The 22,199-nt window shown below is 44.9% G+C and overlaps 1 protein-coding gene across 5 annotated transcripts in view; it reads right to left on the bottom strand.

Moving 5' to 3' along the window:
* The window catches only part of LOC117604775 (uncharacterized), a 60,892-nt gene that overhangs the window by 14,282 nt on the left and 24,411 nt on the right, over positions 1-22,199 (bottom strand). For 4 of the 5 annotated variants that reach the window (XM_076688269.1, XM_034325235.2, XM_076688270.1 and 1 more), the window contains 2 exons: positions 5,357-5,542; positions 4,597-4,908 (listed from right to left, as the gene is read on the bottom strand). In XM_076688269.1, coding sequence (XP_076544384.1) covers positions 4,597-4,791 — 195 coding nt within the window. In that variant the 5' untranslated portion in view covers positions 4,792-4,908; positions 5,357-5,542. Of the gene's footprint in view, positions 1-4,596; positions 4,909-5,356; positions 5,543-16,364; positions 16,385-22,199 lie in introns of those variants that run through there. The other variant, XM_076688271.1, reaches the window with a different exon arrangement.

Here is a 22,199-nt window from a genome sequence, read left to right as displayed (position 1 = left end):
GAGAACCTGAGAACGAGCGCAGATATCATCGTCATGGTCGCGGAACGCCAGGAATCCCACTGTCGTTTTCTTCGCCTTGATCGATACAGTTGACCCCGATGTGTCGTTGCACACGACAATTATTCGCATACTGGTCGTCGATCGAAAGAAAAAAAAATAGCGTAACGAAACATCCTTGCGAATGACTAACGAGTTTTACTAATTAACCGTGCTCGAACGTTCACCACGATCAAATGGTCATTCGCAAGATTTTCAAAACTTTCAGAGCGAACCAAGCATAGGGTTACGTACTTCGCGACATTTCTGCAATTCGCGTGGAACGAAAGAAAACGACAGTTTGCTCGTGAAATTCACTCGATAATCGTTCGTGATTTCACGCAAATGAAAAATAAATTTAACCTAGAAAGTAGCTGACGTTTAACGTACATAGAATCTGGTCTATAGTTGAAAACTGCTTTTGAAAAAATAGGTCGCGATGCGGTTAGTCGACACGACCGCCCTTGAGTTCTGCTGTTGCTCGCTTTTCTCTCTATAAAAGTTTCACAAGCGAAAGAATCGCGAACAGAAACTTCCAACAAATTTTATAGAGAATATCATTGAGTTTCCTTCTGTTCTCTTTTTTTCTTTTACCTTGTCCTCTTACATCGTCGACAGGGTGGTTTGTATCGTAAGAACGGTCTGATTTTTCGAACGACTCTTCGTATTACTCGACTCGTCGAGCTTTTTCGAGAGCGCAGCGAAAGGGAGCCGACTTGTTATCGCATTTATTTCAGCAAACTCGATACCGATGAAACGTTAGTCAACGAGAAAAAACGACGAGTCGCATAGTTCAATTGATAAATCGCGTCTTTCTATCGCTTCGACACGGTTCCAAATGGGAAAACGCTGTTCCGTCATGTTTTCCTTCGATGACAATGCGAATAATATATATAATACAGAAAGTTGTAAAGAAGGAAAGTTGAAAAGCGCCGAAAAATGGGTAAAATTTGATACGTGTGCGAGTTTATGCAAACGCGGGCCTAGGGCAACGTGCCTTCAGTTGTCGCGTCGGTTCAACTTCCTCCCGTAGGAACCGCGGCTACCGGAAGTGGAATACCAAATTTTCGATCGTTGATATCTCGAAAATAAAGGCACAGATTTGCAGCTTATGAAATATAGAATCTCCGTGCAATTCCTTACAATATGGACAACGAACTCCGATGGAAATTCAAGCGTCACTCAGGTATGTATGAGTGACGCGTTAACGAAGTATTTGACGATCCAGTTTCGCTCGACAACTTCTAATTTAACGTCGATCCAATCCGACGTGAATATTTATCGACGACTCCGTCAACGAATGCAGCGAGAGTTAAGCGGATTTTCACGAACGTTAAGGTTCATTTGTCCCGTCTTATCGCGCTTCTTCGAACGACGGATGATTACACCGAACGTGTCTACCGATTCGAAAGAAGGCGAATCGAACAAAGGCTCGTTGATGCTTTAATTTTGTAACAGTTCGCGTTTATCTGTATGCTCGAAACACGAAAATATACCGAGTCTATTCATTCGATGACAAAAAGGAGAAACGAGATTCGGCTGTCTGCATCAGAGATCAGCGTTCCCGGTGCTCGAAATCGGTTTAGCTACCGAAAAAGACGACTTCGGATGCCACGAGCAAAACGTTACATATCGAACGTCAATCGATATTTAACCCGTACAACAGAGGAACGGTATTATAAAACAAACCGCAACATCGGTGAAAGCCGGGATACGATCGAAGGGAGACGATTTCGACCGTTTCGATGTTACCCTTCTACGCGCCCCTAATTCCGACTATTGTGTTAACCTTCGTTCAACGAAGCAAGGAAACAAAGAAGAAAAAAAAATTTTTGTTTCAATTTTCCTGCATTCGTAGAGCGATCGCATCTACGATCATTGGCACACCTGGATACAGGTGGCAGGGGATAAGGTAACAGCTGTCTGTAATTTCTGACCCCGGTGAGTAGCGATGGGATCAACGAGACAGTTGAAACCAGTTTGACGGCATGACGAACATGTTTGTTTAACGCGAGAAGCCTTCAAACGGATTCGTGTTTTGACCTCTCGCACTTGTGCGTTCATTTCAATCGAGAGACGCGTAAGTACTTGAAAGAGTACCGGTACCATTGCACCAGCGAAAACATTATTATACTATTGCTACAAGTATTCTGATAAGTAATTGGATAGAGAACCGAGAGAAAAAGCTTCCGGTCGACGAGTGTTCTTGTCGCGTGTAACCGGTGTAACCCCTTGAACCGGTCGCGGCACACGACTTTTGTCCCGAAGCGCGATGACGCGATCAGGGCTGGCGTCGCGACGCGCGCCACCACCGTTGCAGAGGCGGTCAGAAAGGAAAGAAGGAAAAAGGCCGCCCCACGCGCGTCGGCGTCGTTGCCGTTGGTGGCGGCATTCTAAATTTAGGAGGAAGTATTGATTTTACAATTTGGACCCCTCCCAAAGTAAAAAATAAACCAAGCCAAACGTACTCTACTTTGATAGAGTGCCTCTCTCCTCTGCGCGGCTCGTTTCGACGCACAACCGAGACAGAGATACAAAAAAGGGAAATATGGAGGGGTAGCGGGCGAGACCGGAGAGATAGAGGGGGTTGAAACAACCCCCGCTCTCCGTAGGATACCGGGTTGGAAGGGAAGAAAAGAAGAAGAAGATAGCGAGATTACCAGGGAAAGTGAGAGGGTAAAGTGAACAGCAAGGAGAGAACGAAAGTGTCGGACCTTTTAATATTTTCTTAATTATTTTTCTTGTCAATCGAATTTCTGCTGAAAATCATAGAATGTCTATTATAATTTTTGATGTTGTCAAAATTTTCAATTTTTCACGTTACACTTGAAATTAAAATTGCAATTAAAATTTCATCGTTCCACAAATAAAATTTTGATCATACTTGGAGCAGATATCTATGAGTCGAGCGAGTCTCGAAAGAAATAAAGGCAAAGAAAAGGGACAGTATCGGTAGACTCGTTCTTAACAAGAAAGAAAGGGTGGAATCGGGTAGGATAAGGTGAGGTTGGGGGTTCGACGGTGAAGTACGAGGCAGGGGTTGGGAAGAGAGTGGCGAAATACCGTAGTTCCAGGCTGGTAAGAAACAAAGAACAGAAAATTGATCGTTTGTTAAGTTTTATGTTCCCCGGGGCTGGGGCGAGGGTGGTCTACACCCCTCTCCAATTTCTTATCTCTGTCTCTATCTTTCTTTGAATTCGACTCGGTTATCTCGCTCGGTTCGTTTCTCTTTTTCCCGCCTCTTGCACGACTTGCAATAAGACGAATCGAGGAAATTCTCCGCCCGGCGCGGCATCGCGGCCACCGAGGGGTGGGCACGCAGAAAAACGTACCTACAGAGAGAGAAAAGGGGTGGTTGAACGGCACTGGCCACCCGCGGACCGATACAGAGACACGTGTACGAAAGGGGAGGTAAAAAAAAAATATAGGTATATATATATATACAGAGGGGAAGAAAGGGGGAGGAACGTCCGAGTCAATGGAGACTGAACGAGATTGCCTTCGTCGTACGAGTTGTCGTCTACTTTCTTTTTTTTTTTCCTTTTCATCAGGGGATGAAGTTTAATTACTGAGATACTCGTTCATCGAAGTATCATTTCTCTATTTGTTATATAGAAAAAGTTAAGGCGTATATTTCTTTCGGTTGTGTACCAAATCGTGTCGGACTTTCTATGTTTCGAAATCAGTAATTCGATATGCAACAACCTAATATGCGCATAGTTGAAATAAAAGAATCGCGTAAATGAAATCGAAGTACCTTACACGGCGAAAGGAGGACAGGTATTCTGGACGTATAAAAGCGCGTAAAGGTACACGTTCGATCTGCAGAAAGTGAAAATGGAGTGGCACGGGGTGCTGGTCGATAATACAATGCGTCTGTAACGCGTTAAACGACGCGGAATGAACGAACAAGCGGCTGTAAAAAAATGTTCAAACGCAAAATAGCGTATAGAAACCGAGCGTACGCGAGAGAAAGGGATTTTAAAGCGAATAGACGACTATCGAGTGAAACGCGGTCGCTATTAAAGGGCGGATAGTGAGTCGTTCCTATTCAATGGTAGAAAAGCAACATTTTGCTACCGGTTCGATGCTCGAAAACTTGTTGCACGGATAAGATGTCGCAAAGATGACGGTGCACAAGCATCGTCTTTGCTGCAATAAAAATATTAAGTAGTTGCAAGAAGGGTAACTCTGTGTTTTTTTTCTCCTAATACTCAAAGGTCTAACTCCGAGGAATCGTCTTACGATAAAACTTCGGTCTCGAATTTAATCAGCTTTGCTGGTCGAACGATTTCGAAACAGAAACAAAGGATTTAATCGCGACCTATTGTGATGGAAACCGAACAAAAGGGCAACGATCGATGGAAATTGACTTTGGGAGGAGTTTGAGGAGAATCAATGATTGAATTTGTCACGCTCAGCAGGAGGATTGCTCGTTAAAGTTTCATCGCGAAACGAAGAGACACGTGGCGACGAGCAACACCCTCTTTCATCTCCCTGAAAGAGCTTATACATTTTCTGTACGCGTGTGTGTGTGTGTGCTGTTTATATTCTGTTTACCTTGTGCGCTCGGAGAGTCTTGCCCTCGCAGGCCAGGGTGACGTCGCAATAAGCCTGCCGCTCGAGCAGCTGTAAGAACATGATCTGTAGGTTGCTGTGATGGTACTTCCATCGTAGACAATACTGTTGGGGAAACATGTTGGACGATGACATCGCGGGTGGTGTCGTTACTGAACTGCCTCGTTGCTGAAGCATGCGCGGACCTGGCACAGCCACAAGATCCGTACCCTCTGCTTCAAACCTGATCCCTAATCGCCTTCTTCCTTCCTTCCTTCCTTCCTTCCTTCCTTCCTTCCTTCCGCACGCCCGCCTCTGAAACGTTAGTTTTCTGTTAACAACCTTTAGGATCTTGATGGCAACGATCGTAATCGAACGATCAATTAGGGTAGCTTCGAGCATAGGTTCCAAATTGTTTTACTTAATCAAGAAAATGTATCTTAACAGGAAACTATCTTAATTACTCGCGATAGTATACGGTATCTCGAAAAAAAGTACCGACGACGTATCGTTTGCGATTCAATTCGTACGGTAACAGTTCCCGCGTTCCCACGATACACCAGACTAATCAATTATACTTCAGCTTAGCCATTCATCCAGTTGAAATTGCATTTTGAAATTACGATCGATTCGAGCCATGGTAATTTACGCTTCCTGTTAGACACACTTTGTTCGAACCTCTTCCGGAACGTTTCAACCGTTGCTCCGGTTTCTCGGGAGACGGATGAAAATTTGAAGAGAAAAATCTGTGAAAGCTTCTTACCACGTGACGGTGGTTGCGAAGCCTGTTGCCTTGCTCGTTCTCGATGTCAAACCGACCCGGGCCCTCGCTCCAACCAGTGAACCCTCTTCACTTCCAAGATATTCCAAGCATTTACGCGTGAATCAGCTTGAAACCGCGACTGAATTACTCTTCCCTTAACGGGTGCGTCGGTTTGCTTACTTTTCCCTGTAACACCATACAGAACACTCGGTTATTTCAATAGAAACACATCTATTCCAATTTTCCTTCGATATTTTATTAATTATTCTTAGAAGATTAGAAAGAAACGATAGAAAAAGGGTTAACGGGTCTGACGAGTTTTCATTCGAGTATAGGAAACGTTAAGGATGAAATTCTTATGAGCTGGAGGAAACGTGAAAGCAATCAAACATTTTATAACGACTAATTAAGATAGAAAGCAGAACGAAGAGAAGAACCCACTCGTCGAATAATGAAATCTTTTCTTACTTGTTTCAACTTCAGCCGGGGGGACGAAGCCGAGAAGGACAGGATCGGTTTGAAAGAATGCCTAGGATTCTTTCCTCGGGCAGAGGGAAAGGAAAGAAAGTTTCCGAGCAAACTCGATGGAAAAAGAAGCTCTCATTGCATTATCTGGAAACGATTAACGCGATCCGCTTGTATCTATTAGCATAATTATCGGGCTTCTGTCTTTGTAAAAATCGTGAAAGTCGAATATCGACGTTCAGCTTTCATCAGTCCGGCAAACCGCTGATGAAGTTCCATTAAGGGTGAAATCGGAAAGTTGATTCCGCGAATTTCAACCCGATTTCTCGATTATGTCCTCGTCAAGTTTTTAACAAAGGGCGACAAATGCGCGCCTCGATGTTACAAATCGTGATCGCGTTTGTCTCGTTTAACAAATGAAGGGAAAAATAACGTTTCCGAACGAAGGGATAATTTTTAATCGCGACAGACGAATTGGTCAACGTGTTCCCAGCTAAGAATGGAAGACAATATCTAAAGCAGTCTCGACTGCGATTTTAAAATTCCGTAGATCGTGGGAATCGATAAATTCCGTGTGTATCGGAAAACGCTGAAGACAGGGATGAAAATCGTCTAAGGTTCGTGTTAACGCCATTTCCTGATCTCGTGTCTTTAATTGCCAGCTTGTACCAATTAATACCGATACGTTCCGTTTTACTCTGAACTTTAATTAGTCGTTCCATAAATATTAAGAGACACGTGCAACAAGGAAAGGAATAAAAATTGGAAAGTCCAAGAAGGAATGACTTAATTTTTCTATCCATTGTTCTTTCCTACGTGTTTCTCACTTCCGTTCCCTTTTTTAACTTTGGAAGAAGATAAAACGTCGGTGGTACGTGAAAAGGTCGTTTTACACACGAGATAACCGGATGTCAAACATTTTCGAGTCAGCCAGGTATTCAGGTCTCTGTACTTACGAAGAGGCAAGCACATTGTAGGCAAAAGCACGTGCCCGCACGGTAGCCTACATTCCCCGGGATACTTTCTATTGTGTTTACGAATCGGATTAGAGTATACCTTTCCCCGTTGAGAAAATGCCCGACTGACGAAGCACCGTGACCTTTTGAAAATCCGGATCAAATTGGGAAATCGGGTTAAACCTTCCGCCAACGGAACGCTCGATCGATCACAATCGCATTCCTTTCTTCCCCGGACATCAAACGGACGATACGATAAGATAATCAGAAACTGATCGCGCTCGGGACGTCAAAATTGTGAATGCCAATTCCGTCTGAAAAGACAAATAACGTTCTGTAATCAGAGAAAATCACCGCTACTTTTCTTTTCTTTTTTAATAAGAGGATATATTTAACGTTTGAAGCATTCGTTCTCGGAAAGTCTAGCAGGGATGAAGCTTTCATCCCCCGTCGAAGGTATAATTTTAGTAAATTTCTATTCATGAGATACTGAGAAAGAACAAGAGCCACCCTCTCGCAGAAGTAATTAAAACTGAAAACCCAAATTAAAAGAAGAGAGCACGGAACGCCGGGAAGAAATTAAAGAAAATAGAAGAAGCTCGTTTTTAATTATAGTTCCTTTAAAAACCGTTCGGCTCTCTGTGTATTAATAAAGAAACGATTGAAAACCTTCCTCGGATACAAAGTCGTTTCTCCTTTTAAATTCTGTTCCCGGAATACGTACGTATCAAGGTGGCGCATTAATTTGAAACTTCTTGTTAAAGCAGATATGAAAATTAATACAAGGAAGAGATCGTCAAAGTTTCTCAGAACGTCGACACGAATTTCTCTCTTTTTTTTTTTTATTTTTTTTTTTTTTTTTTTCACTGAAAGTTCGACGGTGTTATCTCGTTCACGGGTTACGAGCCCTAGAAATTAATCGAAAGATTAATTCGCGATCGTTCCTCGAACTTTCAAACGTTTCAACGAGCCACTCGTGAATTCAACCAGCTTTCTTCCTTCCCTTTTTTTCCTTCGATTATTCCGTCGAACGAATCGTTCGTTGCCGCGTAGCCGAGTGGCTTCGTCGAGAGGATAGAAAATACTGTTACAATTCAGATGATCCAAGCTTTTCGCCAGCGTGAAATCGTAAAAACACGCGAACCGTGCGTAAACGCGTCCGTTTGCCACCCCCTTAGGCTGATTTACGAACTGTGCGATAATTGGCGAATTATCAATAATAAATAGGAAAGAGTACGAGGCTCGAGATAACAGTAAAGAGTTCACGATGGTGTTTTCAAAAGTACAATGAAGTTTGAAGCTCGAAGTTCGACGCCGTAAGGTGGAAAAGTGTACACCAGCGGGTGATCAATGGCGAAGTTTCCGTAGGAAGAAATTTGCAAACGCTTCTTCGCTATCTTCTTCGACAAGAAAAATCTCCAAACTTTCGTTTCGAAAGGGATGAAAAAGTGGAAGGCGAAAAAAAAAAAGTTGAGATAAATGGATCGGAGTAAAAATCGGTTTAATTAACCTTTAAATGGTTCGACCAAAGGGTTGCTGGATCTATATTAAAAGAGAGAGGGGGAAAAAAAATAGAAGAATCCCTTGGAAAGTTGGCGAGCAACAATTGAAAATAACTCTGGGATACTTTTGAATAGCTGCAGGCCAACGACAATCGTTCGAAGCTGAAACTTCGGCAGACGGGAAGCCATGAAACTTCTCAAGACTGTGCAATTAACTGTGGAACAACTGCGAATAATTTCGGTGCAAAGTTTGGCGGGAATTCGCGTTCGCCGATAAAAAAGAAAGCCAACTACCTAAAAGCAAACGCTGAAAGTATGCGGACGGTGTTGGCGGAGATATCGCGAGGATTCCTCCGATAAAAACGACCTTTTTCTTTCGAAAGAACCATCGGAAGGTCAAGAAAGATCAAACGCAAACACGATTCACGATAAAAACATCCATCCTTGTGAACTGGAGCTACTTTCCAGAAGAGAGTAGAATAAAACCGAGCTGCTCCGAAACGCATCGGTGAAACGCATCAAAAATGTCTGCGTTTCTACGTGTTTGATATTGAAATCAACACGTGGCGTATTACTGTCACGGTTATCGCTCGATCGCGCCCGTTTTACCAACGAAAACTAACTTGAAATCTTCCGGAGAAAATTTGCAGTACGAGCTGGGGAGTTCTTTGAGCGTGACAGGTTCGATGCCCTTTTCATCGAGTTCCCAAGCGCGTACCTCCCCGTTTCCACGCTACCTTTTCTATCGTGATCTCGCTTCCCTTCTCTGCTACCAGGTGAAAAGAAGAAGAAGAAGAAGATCCTCTTGCATATACGTGCAACGATAGTTGGGCATAACGGTTCCGCGGTCGCGAGTTACTGCCACGAGAAGACGGAGATACGCGAAACGAGAACGTTCGCCTCTGCTCCGCGCTTGGTCCGTTTATTTTCTTCAAACGAAACAAACGGCTTTGCACTCGACCTTCCGTTTCATCCAACCTTCCATCGTATATCTGTCTCAATTTATCCTGCCTACGATCAAAAAGCATCTTCGAGACTGATTGATCGATGAAAACATCGAGCAGATGATTTTCAAGAAAATTCGACTAGACTGCAATCTGATCAAACTGGAATGAAGTGGAAAAATTTCTGATAGAATCTGCTTGCTCTGATTAACGCTTTAAATGGACTTTTACATTACAGGCATACCTCGTTTTATTACGCTTCGCAGATATTGCGATTTTTCTTTTTTCATTTTTAAATTGAAAGTTTGTGGTAACATCGAGAAATTCGTCGATGCCATTTTTAAAATTCTTTTAATAATAAAATATTTCTTGATCGATTGATTTAGAAAAGAAAGAGCGTAGCTTCCGCGAATCATTGAAACGTTACATTTCCAAGAAATAAGGAAAAGAAATTATCTTCAATTTTTTGTTTTTGAAGAAGAAAATTGTTTATAAATCCTCGAGTCAACAAATACTTCGGTCTGACCGAGTTTCCTAGGGACTTTTACCATGGAACGCGACACACGGGCCGCGCAAACCAGAGCCACGATGATAGTGGCTTTATCGCTTCCAAGATAAAACCGTCCTCTCCTTCCCTCTCGCTGATTCTCGCTCGTGCACACGAGGGGGGCGTATACACGCTCGCTTGCTTTTCCTACTGCACGCACGTGCCACATCGCATGAACGATTCTCTCTCTCTCTCTCTCTCTCTCTTTCCATTGGTATTTTCATGGAAAAACAGGGAAAGACGGATAATTGGTGAAGAGGAGATTCCTCGTTGCAAGATCAGCACACAGGCGCACACGCGTGTTGCCAGATACGTGAAATCGCAGATTCTATTGATTTCCATGCTGGTATACGCAGGCACAACAAGTGGCGACGAAATCGTTGAACTCGTAAAGGGAAAATAAACGCGCGAACGCGTGGAAAATTGAAAATCACCGTGCTTCTACCTAGCCCGTCCACGGGGTATCGAAATCACTGGTGTCGACGATGTTTACAGGTGTACATCTACGTGAGCGGAATTATTTTTCGCCCTGTTTGGAAAACTACATCGAACGCAGTTGATTTTAACCCTTCGCAGAGATTTCTACTGGAATTTAAATTTCTCTAACTCGACGCTCTCTTTTTATCGAACCCGTGAAAAGTTTAGTAATACTAATTTGCCACTAATATTAACGCACAACTTTTACGACAAAAAGCAAAACGAGTAACGTTTCCCATTTACGAAAGTTTCTGTTTAATATCCACCACCCCCAAAGTATAACATATATCCTGGAAAGTTTTTTTTTCGAAGCACCATGGCTTAAAAATTCTAGATAAAAAAAAAAAAAAAAGAAACAAGAAAAGAAAAAGAAAATAAATAGGTGAGCGCAGAGTACACGGTCCATCGGGGAAAGTAAATTCTCGAAATTACCTGTTATATAAAAACGAGATTTTCACGGGACGCTCATAAACTTTTTAGTAGCGAAAGGGAGATGGAGAGAGAAGGAAAAAAGGGAAGATAAGCTTGCAAAAGGGCAAGCTTTTTGCTTTACTATACGAATATTTTTGGTGGTTGGAAAAAGAAGCGAGACAGAGGAAGCGGGGGACGAGTCGAAAGCATAAACTCGGTTGCTTTTAATGCGGACAGCGGGAAAACGTAACTTCGTCTTTTCGAAAATAAAAAAGAGAGAAAGAGAGAAAAGAAAAAAGAAACGGGCGTAAACTCAAACGCGGGCTTCCCTTTTGCTCGTCACCACACGGAACACCGTTTTCCTCTCTATTTTCTCCCCCACTATTTTTTCTTCTTTTTTTTTTTTTTTTTATCTCCATTGTATTCGCGAGCGGCGCGCAACGAACACGAACATCAAAGAGGAGCATAATTACGCGCGCAGAGTCGTTTCCGCACTCGCCAATTGCGTGCTACAACGCGCAGGAATCACTCGGGTTTGTGATCGCGTTAGAGTAACCAAAACCAGGTCCGAGAAAGGGAAAGGGAAAGGAAAAGCTTGTTAACTCGAACAGCTGACACGCTTTTTCGTTGGATCTCTTTTTTAAACGAGAATCTTCAAAGTATCCTTGAAAAATACTCACTTTGAGGACGGAAAACGTGTAAAAAGAATTGCGAAACGAACAACAAACAAACGGAGTTGTTATCACGCTTGGTAAAACTGTCGTTTAAGAGACAAACTCTCTTGTTCTTAGGTTGCGAATCTTATTTATTACTATCCTAGCAATTGTATCGATCGAAACAAGGAATATGTGTCGCGAAGGTATCGATATAGAATACATTTCACCGGACGCATGAATAAATAAAGTTCGCTTTCAAATTGACTCGCTAGTCACGTATTGGGAGGTGAAGCGCGGTCAAGTTACCTGAGGGCCGCAACTTCCTCCCGGCGCGGCGTTCACCCTCGAAAACAACGAGAAAACGATACCCGGTTAAAAGGGAAAGGAAACGATGAGAGGAGCTCGTTGGTCACGTTCGGGATGCGGCTTGCTACCGGAAGTTCTCGAAGAAACGAAGACACTATGCGGCGTGTACCTCGATCACGCCGCATATCGGAGAATCCCCTGAAACTATCATCCTAGTAATTAACGCTTTGCGAGAATGCTTTATATTTCCGACGACCCTCAAAATTCCAGCGTAAAAACTCGTTCGAGCTAGCATGCCTACGCATAATCAGCCGATGATTGCCACCTGTTCCAGACACGCGACAAAAAGGCAACGTTCACCTGGCAAGAGCGATTGTTTCCTTCGTCGGTGTATTGGATCGCTCGAAGAGCCGTTGTTGCGCGTTGTTTTCAACAACCAGCCAACCACCGTGACACGGTTGAAGCATGGCATTAGAACACGTTCAAGGGAACGAACCGACTTCAACTAGAGCACCTTCGAGTGAACGCGGTGTAACCGCAGAAATAAAAAAACAACAGCACACACACACACATCAGCATGCAATTACCGCGTGAAGTCTCGTTTCCAAGGGTCGACCACGAGACGATGCCTTTGTCCCGGTCCCGTCCCGCGATCCAGTCAGAGACCGTGGAAAAACGAAGGAGACTCCGGGAAAAATGAGAGGAAAAAGAGTTGCCAGGCCCGTTAAGGGTACCAGTCGCGTCTTCGTAAACGCTTCATCGCTGCTTAAGGGATCTTAGATTTTTCAATGATCGGCCATTTAGAAAACCTTCCTTCCACCACTGAACATAATCGTGTTAATACGGAAACGTTAAACAATCCTATAACCGTGTAAGAAGGAAAAAAGAAAGAAAACTGTTTTCTCGCTTACAAATGAGAATATCCCCTTAAGGAGGGAGCGGTAACGAGGAACGATAAGAGAGCAACCGGAGGAGGATTGGTAAGACGATCGCAAAGAGGATTTTCGCGGCCGCGACGAACGCCAGTCGCGGAAATTAAGGAGTCACGTTATAAAACTCAACGACCTACAATGCTACAAATGCCACGAAACCGTCGTGTGTCTCTTCTTGCCTCCCCCGTCTCGCCCACCCCCTGCACGACGAGCCGCCATCGCAGCCGCCGACTATGCCTTCCTTTTCCTTCCTACCATCCACCGACTCTATCCCTCCTCCATCTCCCTTTTTCCTCCCCTTCAACAGCCCCTTCTTAGGCCGACTACCTCCCCTCCCGAGCGAACATTCGCCAACCACCACCCCTCCCACCGTCTTTCTTGCGAACCGATGCGACGCGACGCGATGCAATGTGCACCGATGCAATCCGCCCGTTGCGATGCAACGCTCTATACGTGCATCTTCGAGATCCAATCTGACTTCTCTAAGCTATTCTTCTTCCATTTCATTTACACCGAGTCACGTAGGATGTTTCGAGTTAATCAACCCTTGAATAGTGATCGGAGATTTTCAAAACAATCAGAACGACCAATCAGCCTTTCCTTGTTACGCGCTAACAGAGAATAACAATATTCCAAGCTAGTGTATCTTCTTCAAATGAGAACGATTTTACGAAATCGAACGAGTGGGGGTTGTTTGGCGGGCGGGTCGAAGATGCAACGTAATGCGTCACGAATCGACGATAAGAGGCAGTGGAGAAAACGGAGGCTCGTGCGACTAGCGAACGATAAGACGTTCGTGGATAAAACCGAAGAACCTTCTGAAATATCATTCGTCCAACTCTATTCCCACGAAAGAGACCAGAAATCGTTGCTTTAATTCCTCTTCAACCCTTTGACCCAACCTCGTTCTCCTTTTTTTTTTTTTTTTCATTTGTTCCATTTGATTAATTTACTTAATCAAAACGAGTAGATTAAAATCGATCCCATTTGGGAACCGAAGTGCTTTGTTAATAATTTTTATCGCGAGATAACGGGCAAAAAGAGAAAATTGAAAATTTCCGTGGAGAACGGGTATTGTGTATATTTTCGAAAAGATCGGAATTTTACAAGTAGGCCTTATCGTGCAGCTCCCCACTGGCCGAGAAATACGTAACAGTATTGATAACCTTTAGCGTGGAACTTCGGCCGACCGATCGTACCCGAAGCGACACAGTTTTTCAGAAAAACGCACGGATCCTTGGGAATTTCTCGAGCACGAAAGTCGACGAAGAACGCGGCGAGGAAAAGCTGTCCGATCTCGGGGACGAAGGAAAATTCGACGACGTGGTCGTGCAACTAGTTGGCTGATAAACTGGAGAACGCATCCACCGGAAGCTACGAGCCGAGTGAAACATGAAAACGCAAGAACACACGCTCGCGTGCGAAACGATCTTGAAGAACAATCCAGAAGCTCGTGGAACGGCTTCAGAACGGAGCTACTCGTTTCGTTCTAGGCTATCGTTGATCTCTTCTAGTCGCACGATACGCTAGTGCATATCTTAATAATCATTTCGAATCACTCTGAAACACGCGTAGACAGAGAGGCGTCTGTGGAAGATCGTACACCTTGAAAGTTACAGGTTCCTCGGTTACTCGAGTTATTCAAAATTTCATATTCCACTTCCGGGGTGTCCGGTTTAACCCTCGGGAAGCATAGCGAATAGCTGAACACACGTGGTCGCGCATACCTGTACCCACACACAGGGAACGCTATCGAACAATAAGAAATTATCTACACTAGCGTTTGTTGCGCTACGAGAAGGGCCAAAAGTGAATGACCTCTTACCGTTTGGTATTACCTACTCTGTGCGTATGTATCCGGGTGTGAACGCAAGCTTCTTTGATCGTACGAGTCAGCTGATCGCTCAGTCATCCGGTTGTACAAGTATACCACTCCGGAAGTCGAGCATCTTATTTTGAATTGCTCCTTTTCCAAAAATGGAGCAACAGATCGCAAAGTGGTAGAAGAACTTTCGATTTATTCTGGCATGGAGTGAATCATTTAAAAAAATATTATTTTCTCCAAAAAGTCTAGAACGATCATCGAGACACTTTCCTCTAATTTGTTTATCTGAAATCCCATCCTGGCATGGTTTTCGAACATTGCTCATCGCCGAATTATCTCGCTCGGGAGATGCGAGGAAACGCATGGAAGCCACAAGTGGAAGCTACATTTAATCGCGCGATTATGAAAATATCTGAGGGTACGTGTCGACAAGATATCTTCACTACAAACTCAGTGACAAAGATATAACGTTTTCAACAAGTTGCACATAGGCAAAGAGAAGAAAAAAAGAAAATGAAGTATTGAGTTACGGTTCGTAGAGGCACATCTCGACGTGTGCATGTACGTTGCAATACGAATGCAAATCAGCAGAGTGAGCAAGCGTTAGTCAAGTGCACTCTACAATTACTAGGCGACATACTTTACTGATCTTCGTGGCCGTCTTTCGCGAAACTAAAAAGAGTACCTAACGAACAACGTTTCCCAGCCTCTTTCATAAAATCGTGTCCAATTTTTCCTCTGACCTGAATTTCTAAGAAAACCCGATATCCCAGGCCCGCTTTCGTTTCAGGAAACATGACAAACTTGCGCTAAATTTGAATCGCTTCGTATCGATCAATTAATCTTTCTAGTTTTGTCGAATACGAACGGCGCGGTGCGTCCGTTAGAATTTGACTTTTCCAGGCCCGTAAGTCGAAGCTTACGTTACTGAAAAGAGACTTCTGCATTCTCAGAGCGCGCCTGCCTGCTAAATAATAATACGTCGTTGCTAATGGAAACCTACTTCGCGTTGGCTTCTCCAGAGTAGGTTTCGCGAAAGGGAAAAGTGTGTCATGTACAAAAGCCTTTTCCAAATCGTCTTAAAGCTTCGCCACTATTATCATAACGATGTCAGACGTTGGACGAAATTTAAACACCCTTTACAAACTGTTACCTGTGCAAACGTTTTCTACATACAATTGCCTTACAATTCTTACAATGAAGTTATTTAGAAAATTGATAATAATCTATCTATTACCCGTCACGAATACCCCGAAGAACGAAGGAAAGAGTTGATCGAAACGTTGTAAAAGAAAGTTGCCTAGAAAGAGAAAATTGGATTTTCGTTTTGGAGTCAGAGTCTCTCGGACACAATAGGATCGGTTGGTTCAATTAAGAAGGAAGGATACTCGTTGAACGGGGCTACGAAGCAGAGTCTACACGAACCTGGATCACCCAAAGAGAAGAGAAGAGCATTCCCCTCCAACGCCTCCTCCACCTCCTCCTCCTCCTCCTCCTCCAGTCGTGTCCCGAGTCGGCGTAGACACAACCGGTTTCCGCGGTGTTCACCCGCTTTTTGAGAAAAAATTGAACCAGTTTGTAAAACGAAAAAAGCTCTCCCCACTCTCAGACAGGCTCTCTTCTTGAGCCGCCCTCTCCACGCTCTTTCTCTATCCCTTTACTTGGATCACCGTGGAGGCTCATGGGAACCGAAGCGATTCCAAGCGTCCCGGAATCCGATGCACATCAAATGAAAAAGCCTCCGACGTTGCCAACGATTTTGACCCGTTCTCTCCCTCTTTTATATATTCTTCCTTTCTAGTTTCTTTTTCATCAAAGCTTCCCTCCACCTTCTCCTTCTACTCTTTTACTTTCTTTCTTTCTTTCGGATTTCTTTTCAAATCGTCGAGACACAAGTATCGGTTGGATATATAAAGTCACGCGTGACGGGGTTAGAGGTATCAAAATGGCCGATCTCTTAGCGACAGAACAAGTGAAGAAGACTTACCACTTTCGGTCCTGGATACACTGTAGGGAAGAGCGTGGTTGCAACGTAGGCTGCCTCGAGGCTTCCTGGCAGGGACTATTGATTTTCGAATTGGTTCAAAATTTCCATAATACCACGACGGCTCAGAGGGTACGGCGAAGCGGGCGGCTGGAGGAGTAGGGGTCGCTCGTCGACAAGGAGCAACACAGACGTGGCCACGGAACAGAGATAGACACCTATACAGGCTGTTCCACCATACGTGTTATCAGGTCATTTCAAAAGCCGCTGTCTACTTTATTCTAATCAAATATCTTTTGAAAATCCCCCATACTTTTTCATCGCTCAAAAGATTTCTCATTTTTCTTCGAAGTCTGTATGGGGAATGCGTGAAAAAATAGCTTGAAATCGAGTTAAAATTCGATTTGAAATTCAAAGAACTCTATGATCATAGGGACGAGTTGTTTGCGATCACTTATCTATCAGCCGCGTCTCGATTATTTTGCAACACGTATGCTGAAACGGCTTGTAGCGAACGTATAGGCGCACACGTACACGGGGTGTAAGTGAGAAAGAGAAGAGACTGGGGGATAGGCTGAAAGAAGGGGATGAAGAAGGAGAGTGGAAGCCGAATGCACGGCAGAGGGTGAGTCGCCACGGCCTCCGGACGGTTTCGAACTTGGCAAAGTTCACCGGCTCAAAAGAGACAGCCCGCGCCCACTCCACCCTTTCGAGACCACCCCACCATGATTCATCCTTCTTCCCCTGGCGCACGATTCGCGCTTCTCCACGGCTTCTCTCGCCGCTCGGCTCGGCCAACTTCACCCTTCTCCAAAAGCTACCAACACGCGCGCGCCTACTTCCCCTTTCTCACTCCATCTATACATGTGTGTAGAGAAGAGTCGAGTAACACGACTTACGTTGGATTCATCGCACACAGAGACACCGCATCTCTCGCACAGGGTTCCCCTTCCTATCTGCACCCTCCTCTCTGTGTCATTTGCCGTTGCCGCACACCTTTATACACAGAGGAGACCGCGGGTGTATGAGTTCGTGTAACAACGAGCAAGAGGACAAGCGACGACGTGAACGACCGCTCGTTCCTCGTTGCGTTACATCGTGGTAACGATACCGTCAGCAAGGGTATTACCCTCCTTGTTGTCCCGTTCGCTATTGCTTTCCAGGAGAAACGGTGTTTAACGCATCTTACCCCAAGATACTTAATGCTTTTTATTCTCTACAATCATGATTCTTGTTCATCAGGGTGTCACCGAAGGGTGCGATCAAGTTCGATATGTACCGACCAAATCAGATTTTTCTTCCAACATAAATTCCCGTAGTTTCCGCGCCAGATCAAAAGGGGTATCGGCAAAATTCTCGAAGAAGAAATAGCTCGCCACACTGTGGACAGAATGACGTACGACCGTCCGGTAGCTTGCATTCCTCCCTTTTTACGAACGCCTAGAAACCCCCGTGGCCTCCCTCGATCCAAAGGAAAGAGAAAGCAAAAAAAAAAAAGGTAGACGGAGGGAAGAAGTTAGAAAGAGACACTCGCGAATCTCTTTGTTCGCGAATTGTTTGAGCTTAGGAGGCTGGCGGAGTCACTTCTGGTCGCGATGGATGGGAAGAAGATCCAGTTGAAAAGTGGCCGGTAACTCCAGCCAAAAGAGGCATGAATCGTGGAGCGTGCCGTGACATGACCTGTCCTAACTGGACGGATCGACTACCGTTGCCTCTCTTCTGCACGATCGCGCTTCGGGCCCTGTTTCTCTTCGTGTACACCTTCTCCGTTCGGGATCGACCTCCGGAGGTCTGGTTTCGTAACGCGTTTAAAGACGCGATGACGCATCTTGTACGTGTCTTAAGCTATCGATTCGCCACGGTTTACGTAACAGTGAAATAATAGAAAAAAGGGGTGTGAAGGAGTAACGATTAACGTTAAAGAAGAGTTTAAAGTACGATCGAATGAAAATAAACGAGACGAGATCTAACAAGATCATCTCCGCGTGTAATTACGCTCGCGTATAATATTATAATTACCTACGTAATACGCGCAAGAAATTGAAGGTTTAATCCTAAAGTAGCACCGGTCGAGTTAGCCTGAACGATTGCAAATTTAACGAGGAGCTAACGTTGCCGAAGTCGCTGCAAAAACCGAACACGGCATGGTAAACGTTGAATCGATAAATCTGTTACGATAAGAGGACGTGTTACAACTTCACCGTTACTCATACGCAACCGCGCGAACCGTGCAGAAAAACTTCCGTTAACTTCCTAAGCAGCGAACTTGAGTAAAAAGGAACGAGAGAAAGAGAGACTGTGTCGTGCAGCTTTTTATTTCCCATTTTCCCGCGCTCGATACCGAGCCATTTTCGTGTCGTTCTTCTTTTCTTTTTTTTTCCTCACTCTACGATTTTCCAACGCGATTCCGTATCGTGTGAGAAACTAAGGAGCACCGTTTCTGCCCGATTTCGACGCTGCAATTTATCGAGGACCGAGGAAAAATAATTATTATTCGAACCTTTGAGGAGCACCGAGGAATCTATGGTATCGCGAGGATAAAATCCAGTTTCTGGCCGGCAGAAACAGCAAATTTTCCCAAGCAGAGAGGGCTGCTTCGTTTCTTTTTTGCTCGACGGAATTTCTGAACGTCCTCGTGAAAAGGGGCGCCGCGTTGCCTCCTGCGTTTACCGACTCGAGTCAGCAGGGGTATCGCAAAAGAAAGAAAAAAGAATGAAAAAGGAGTAAAAGAAGGTGGTTCAGGAGAAGAAGGAGAAGAAGAAGAGGGCGTAGTCCACAGGTAGACGCATCGAAATCGAGAGGGGTGACCGGTTGTGAAAGAAACGCACGCAGTCGGGTTAAGCTGAAGCTGCGAGGTCGTGTTGTCGTTTCTCGACGACCCACCACCACCACCAGCATCCCTTTACAGAGAAACAGTCTCGAATTGAAGTCTCGGAAAAAGAAGAAAGCTAGAAAGACGGTCGGGAAGAGTATCGAAAGAAAGAATAGCCAATCTAGTCTCCTCCGGTAAAAGATGCTCCGTTTAGAAACAGAGAAATAGAAATAAAAACAGAGACCGAGAGGGTTGGGACGAATTAAAAAACCGTAAAACCATCGAGAGATAATATGAAACCCTCCGATAATGTCCCGAATGGTTGACTTATTTTTTCATTTTATTGCGTTCCTTCTTGAATGCAGAACAATTTCAATGATCCGAGCGTGTCTGAAAGTAAGAATTATCCTCGATGCAATTTCGTCTGTAATTAAAATTGAAACAACGGTTTCATCGGAGAACGCAGGAAGTTTGCTTTCCGGAAAAATATTCAAAATGCACAAGCGTTTTTCCGATATCTGCCAACGATATCCATAAAGTATCGAGCTGTGGCAAAAACTATGTACATTTATGACCGAAACCAGCCTGCGTTAACCCTTTTGTAGTTGCAAGCTCATGCACAGGGTGTCTCGAAACGAATATATACACTTATTTATAATCAACGATCAAAATGAAAATTTATTGGCCAATTTATTTTCCTTGCTACGCGAATGGGAATGACCGGCTGAAGAAGCTTGCGAACACAAGTATAATCAATGTTAAGAGGATCTTAACACAGAGACTAATAATGAGAAGGAGACGAGGTTAGCTATGTATGCAGTTGTATCTAAGGAACGAACGAATTTCCTCGTCACCTGTTGGCACACACGAAAAGTTGGAGGATCCTGAAACCTTCGGAACACCCCGTATACTTTGATTGCAGTCGAGACAGAGCGGATACGATTCCTACGAGGGACTATACTCCGACGAGACACATTTAACCAGTGAAGGGCCATTTCGAATATTGGTTACAAAGTATCGCGTCGTACGAGTAACTCTCAACGGGTCCCACGATTTATATACGCGACAGAGGCTCGATGGGAATGGAACAGAAGCGTACGGGTTCGGTGATCAAGATAAAATGGAGAACGATTTACGAACGAATTTAATGAATATTCCAACGGTATTTGCAATGATTTTCAGCGATCGTGAAACCGGATTCGCGCACGTTTTAGAACGTATCTACCGGAGCACCACTGCAACGAGCACCGCTTACTTGAACCGTAATGAAAGAACAAGAAACGAGTAGGCAACAGCGAAGGAAACACAATAAAGGGAAGAACGGAGTAGAACGAGAAGAAGAAACAAAGAACAGGCTGTGTGATGGCCTGGGGAGAGATTTTTTAAAATAAAATTCAAATAAAATTACTTTACGTTTTTCTTATTAACCCTTTCAATCCCCCAGCGTACCTGATTCAAGATATCTAGCCCTAATTTAAGTTCTAAATTCTATCCCTAGAAGTTAGGAGCTCTCCTCTCTATTTCCGTGCGTTTGATCGCGATAGGCGGGCAGCAAAGAGGAAGAAGAAGAGGAAGCTTCGCGTGCACACAAATTCCGCGGCTTGTCTGGATCCGACTAGTCGAGGCTGCACGTTTTTCGAAATACAGGAAAGTTATGAAATATCGCGAGCACCGTGAAACTTTTAATGCTAGGTCCGGTGGCTCGGTCGCCTCCTCCCTCTCACCTCCTCCACCATTCTACCTTCCTATATACCATACACCTGGTTGTATAACCGAGCCTGCCTGCCTGCTTGCCTGCCTGCCTGTCTACCCGTGTGGCATAGGGTAGTGCGGCCAACTTTTTTATTAAAAAACTTTTTCGAAATAAAAATCAGACACCCTCCTGGTGGGGAGAGACGCGAACGCCCGCTCTGAACACCCACGCATAAGATTATACTGTAACCAGTTCTCACGGTTTCTGTACGCGAAATTCTATTCGGCAAATTATTCTTATTAAATACGTCGGATGGAAGGGTGCGCGGGATTGAAACGTCGCGTCAAGCGTCGGGACAATCGGTCGAAGGGATGTTTTTTAATAACGACCGTAGCAATGGCAACGGGGCTGGGTATAACCCGTCTTCGGGATATCGCGAAATTCCTCCGGACGTGTAAATAAAAAATGTATTCCCTCCCCGATAGCGAACGGACGCTCGAAACAAACAAACCACTCAACGAGCCCGACCGGCGGAACGTCCGGAGACACCTCCCCCCTTTTGATATGGGTCAACCGAAACCACGCCGCCCGCTCGCTGGCCTCTCCGGCTTCGGCCTCACCCCTCTGGGTCGTCGTCGGCCGTTCGTTTCGCGACGAATCCGCCGGTGTTGTTTGCTCGCGTGAGCGCACAATACATCCAGAGAGGACATACTGCAGCTGCGTTTATGTACCGGTAACACGTACATGTATCCAAGGGAGGCACGGGCGTGCGTACAATCGGAGAAACTACGAAAGCGACGGCGTCGTGTCGGAGGGTACCAACCAGCCAGGAGGAGTAGGTGGAGGAGGAGCAGCAGCAGCAGCAGCAGCAGCAGCGACGGCGGTATAGCAGGAGGATGAAGAGGACGGAGCAGCAGTAGACGGAGGAGGCAGAAAAGCGGAGGTGGCTCGTTCGGGGGATCTTTATCAAAGTCAACGCACGCCGGTCACCATGGCAACGAAATTGGATTTTTTTTTTCGAAGTTTTTTCGGCCCTTCTCGCCGGCGCCCATTCCACAGAAGGGAGAGAAAGAGAGAGAGAGAAGAGGAGACGGAGGCTCGACGGAGGAGACGGTGGCGGCGGCGTCGGTGGTGGAGGCGGCGGTGGCGGCGGTGGCGGTGGAGCAGGCAGAGGGAAAAGTGGTAGTAGAGCGCGGAGGAAAAGAGAAAAAGAGGTAAAAGGGGGGAAAGAGAGAGAGAAAGAGTATCGAGAAGGTCGGGGAGGCTCTGACGAACGGCGACCGGGGAAGCCAATAATTCGAATTGAGAACAGCCAATGGCCGTGCATCTGATT

Source organism: Osmia lignaria, chromosome 5 (assembly GCF_051020975.1).
Source record: "Osmia lignaria lignaria isolate PbOS001 chromosome 5, iyOsmLign1, whole genome shotgun sequence".
Taxonomy (NCBI): domain Eukaryota; kingdom Metazoa; phylum Arthropoda; class Insecta; order Hymenoptera; family Megachilidae; genus Osmia; species Osmia lignaria.
This window is presented reverse-complemented; position numbering and strand designations above follow the sequence as displayed.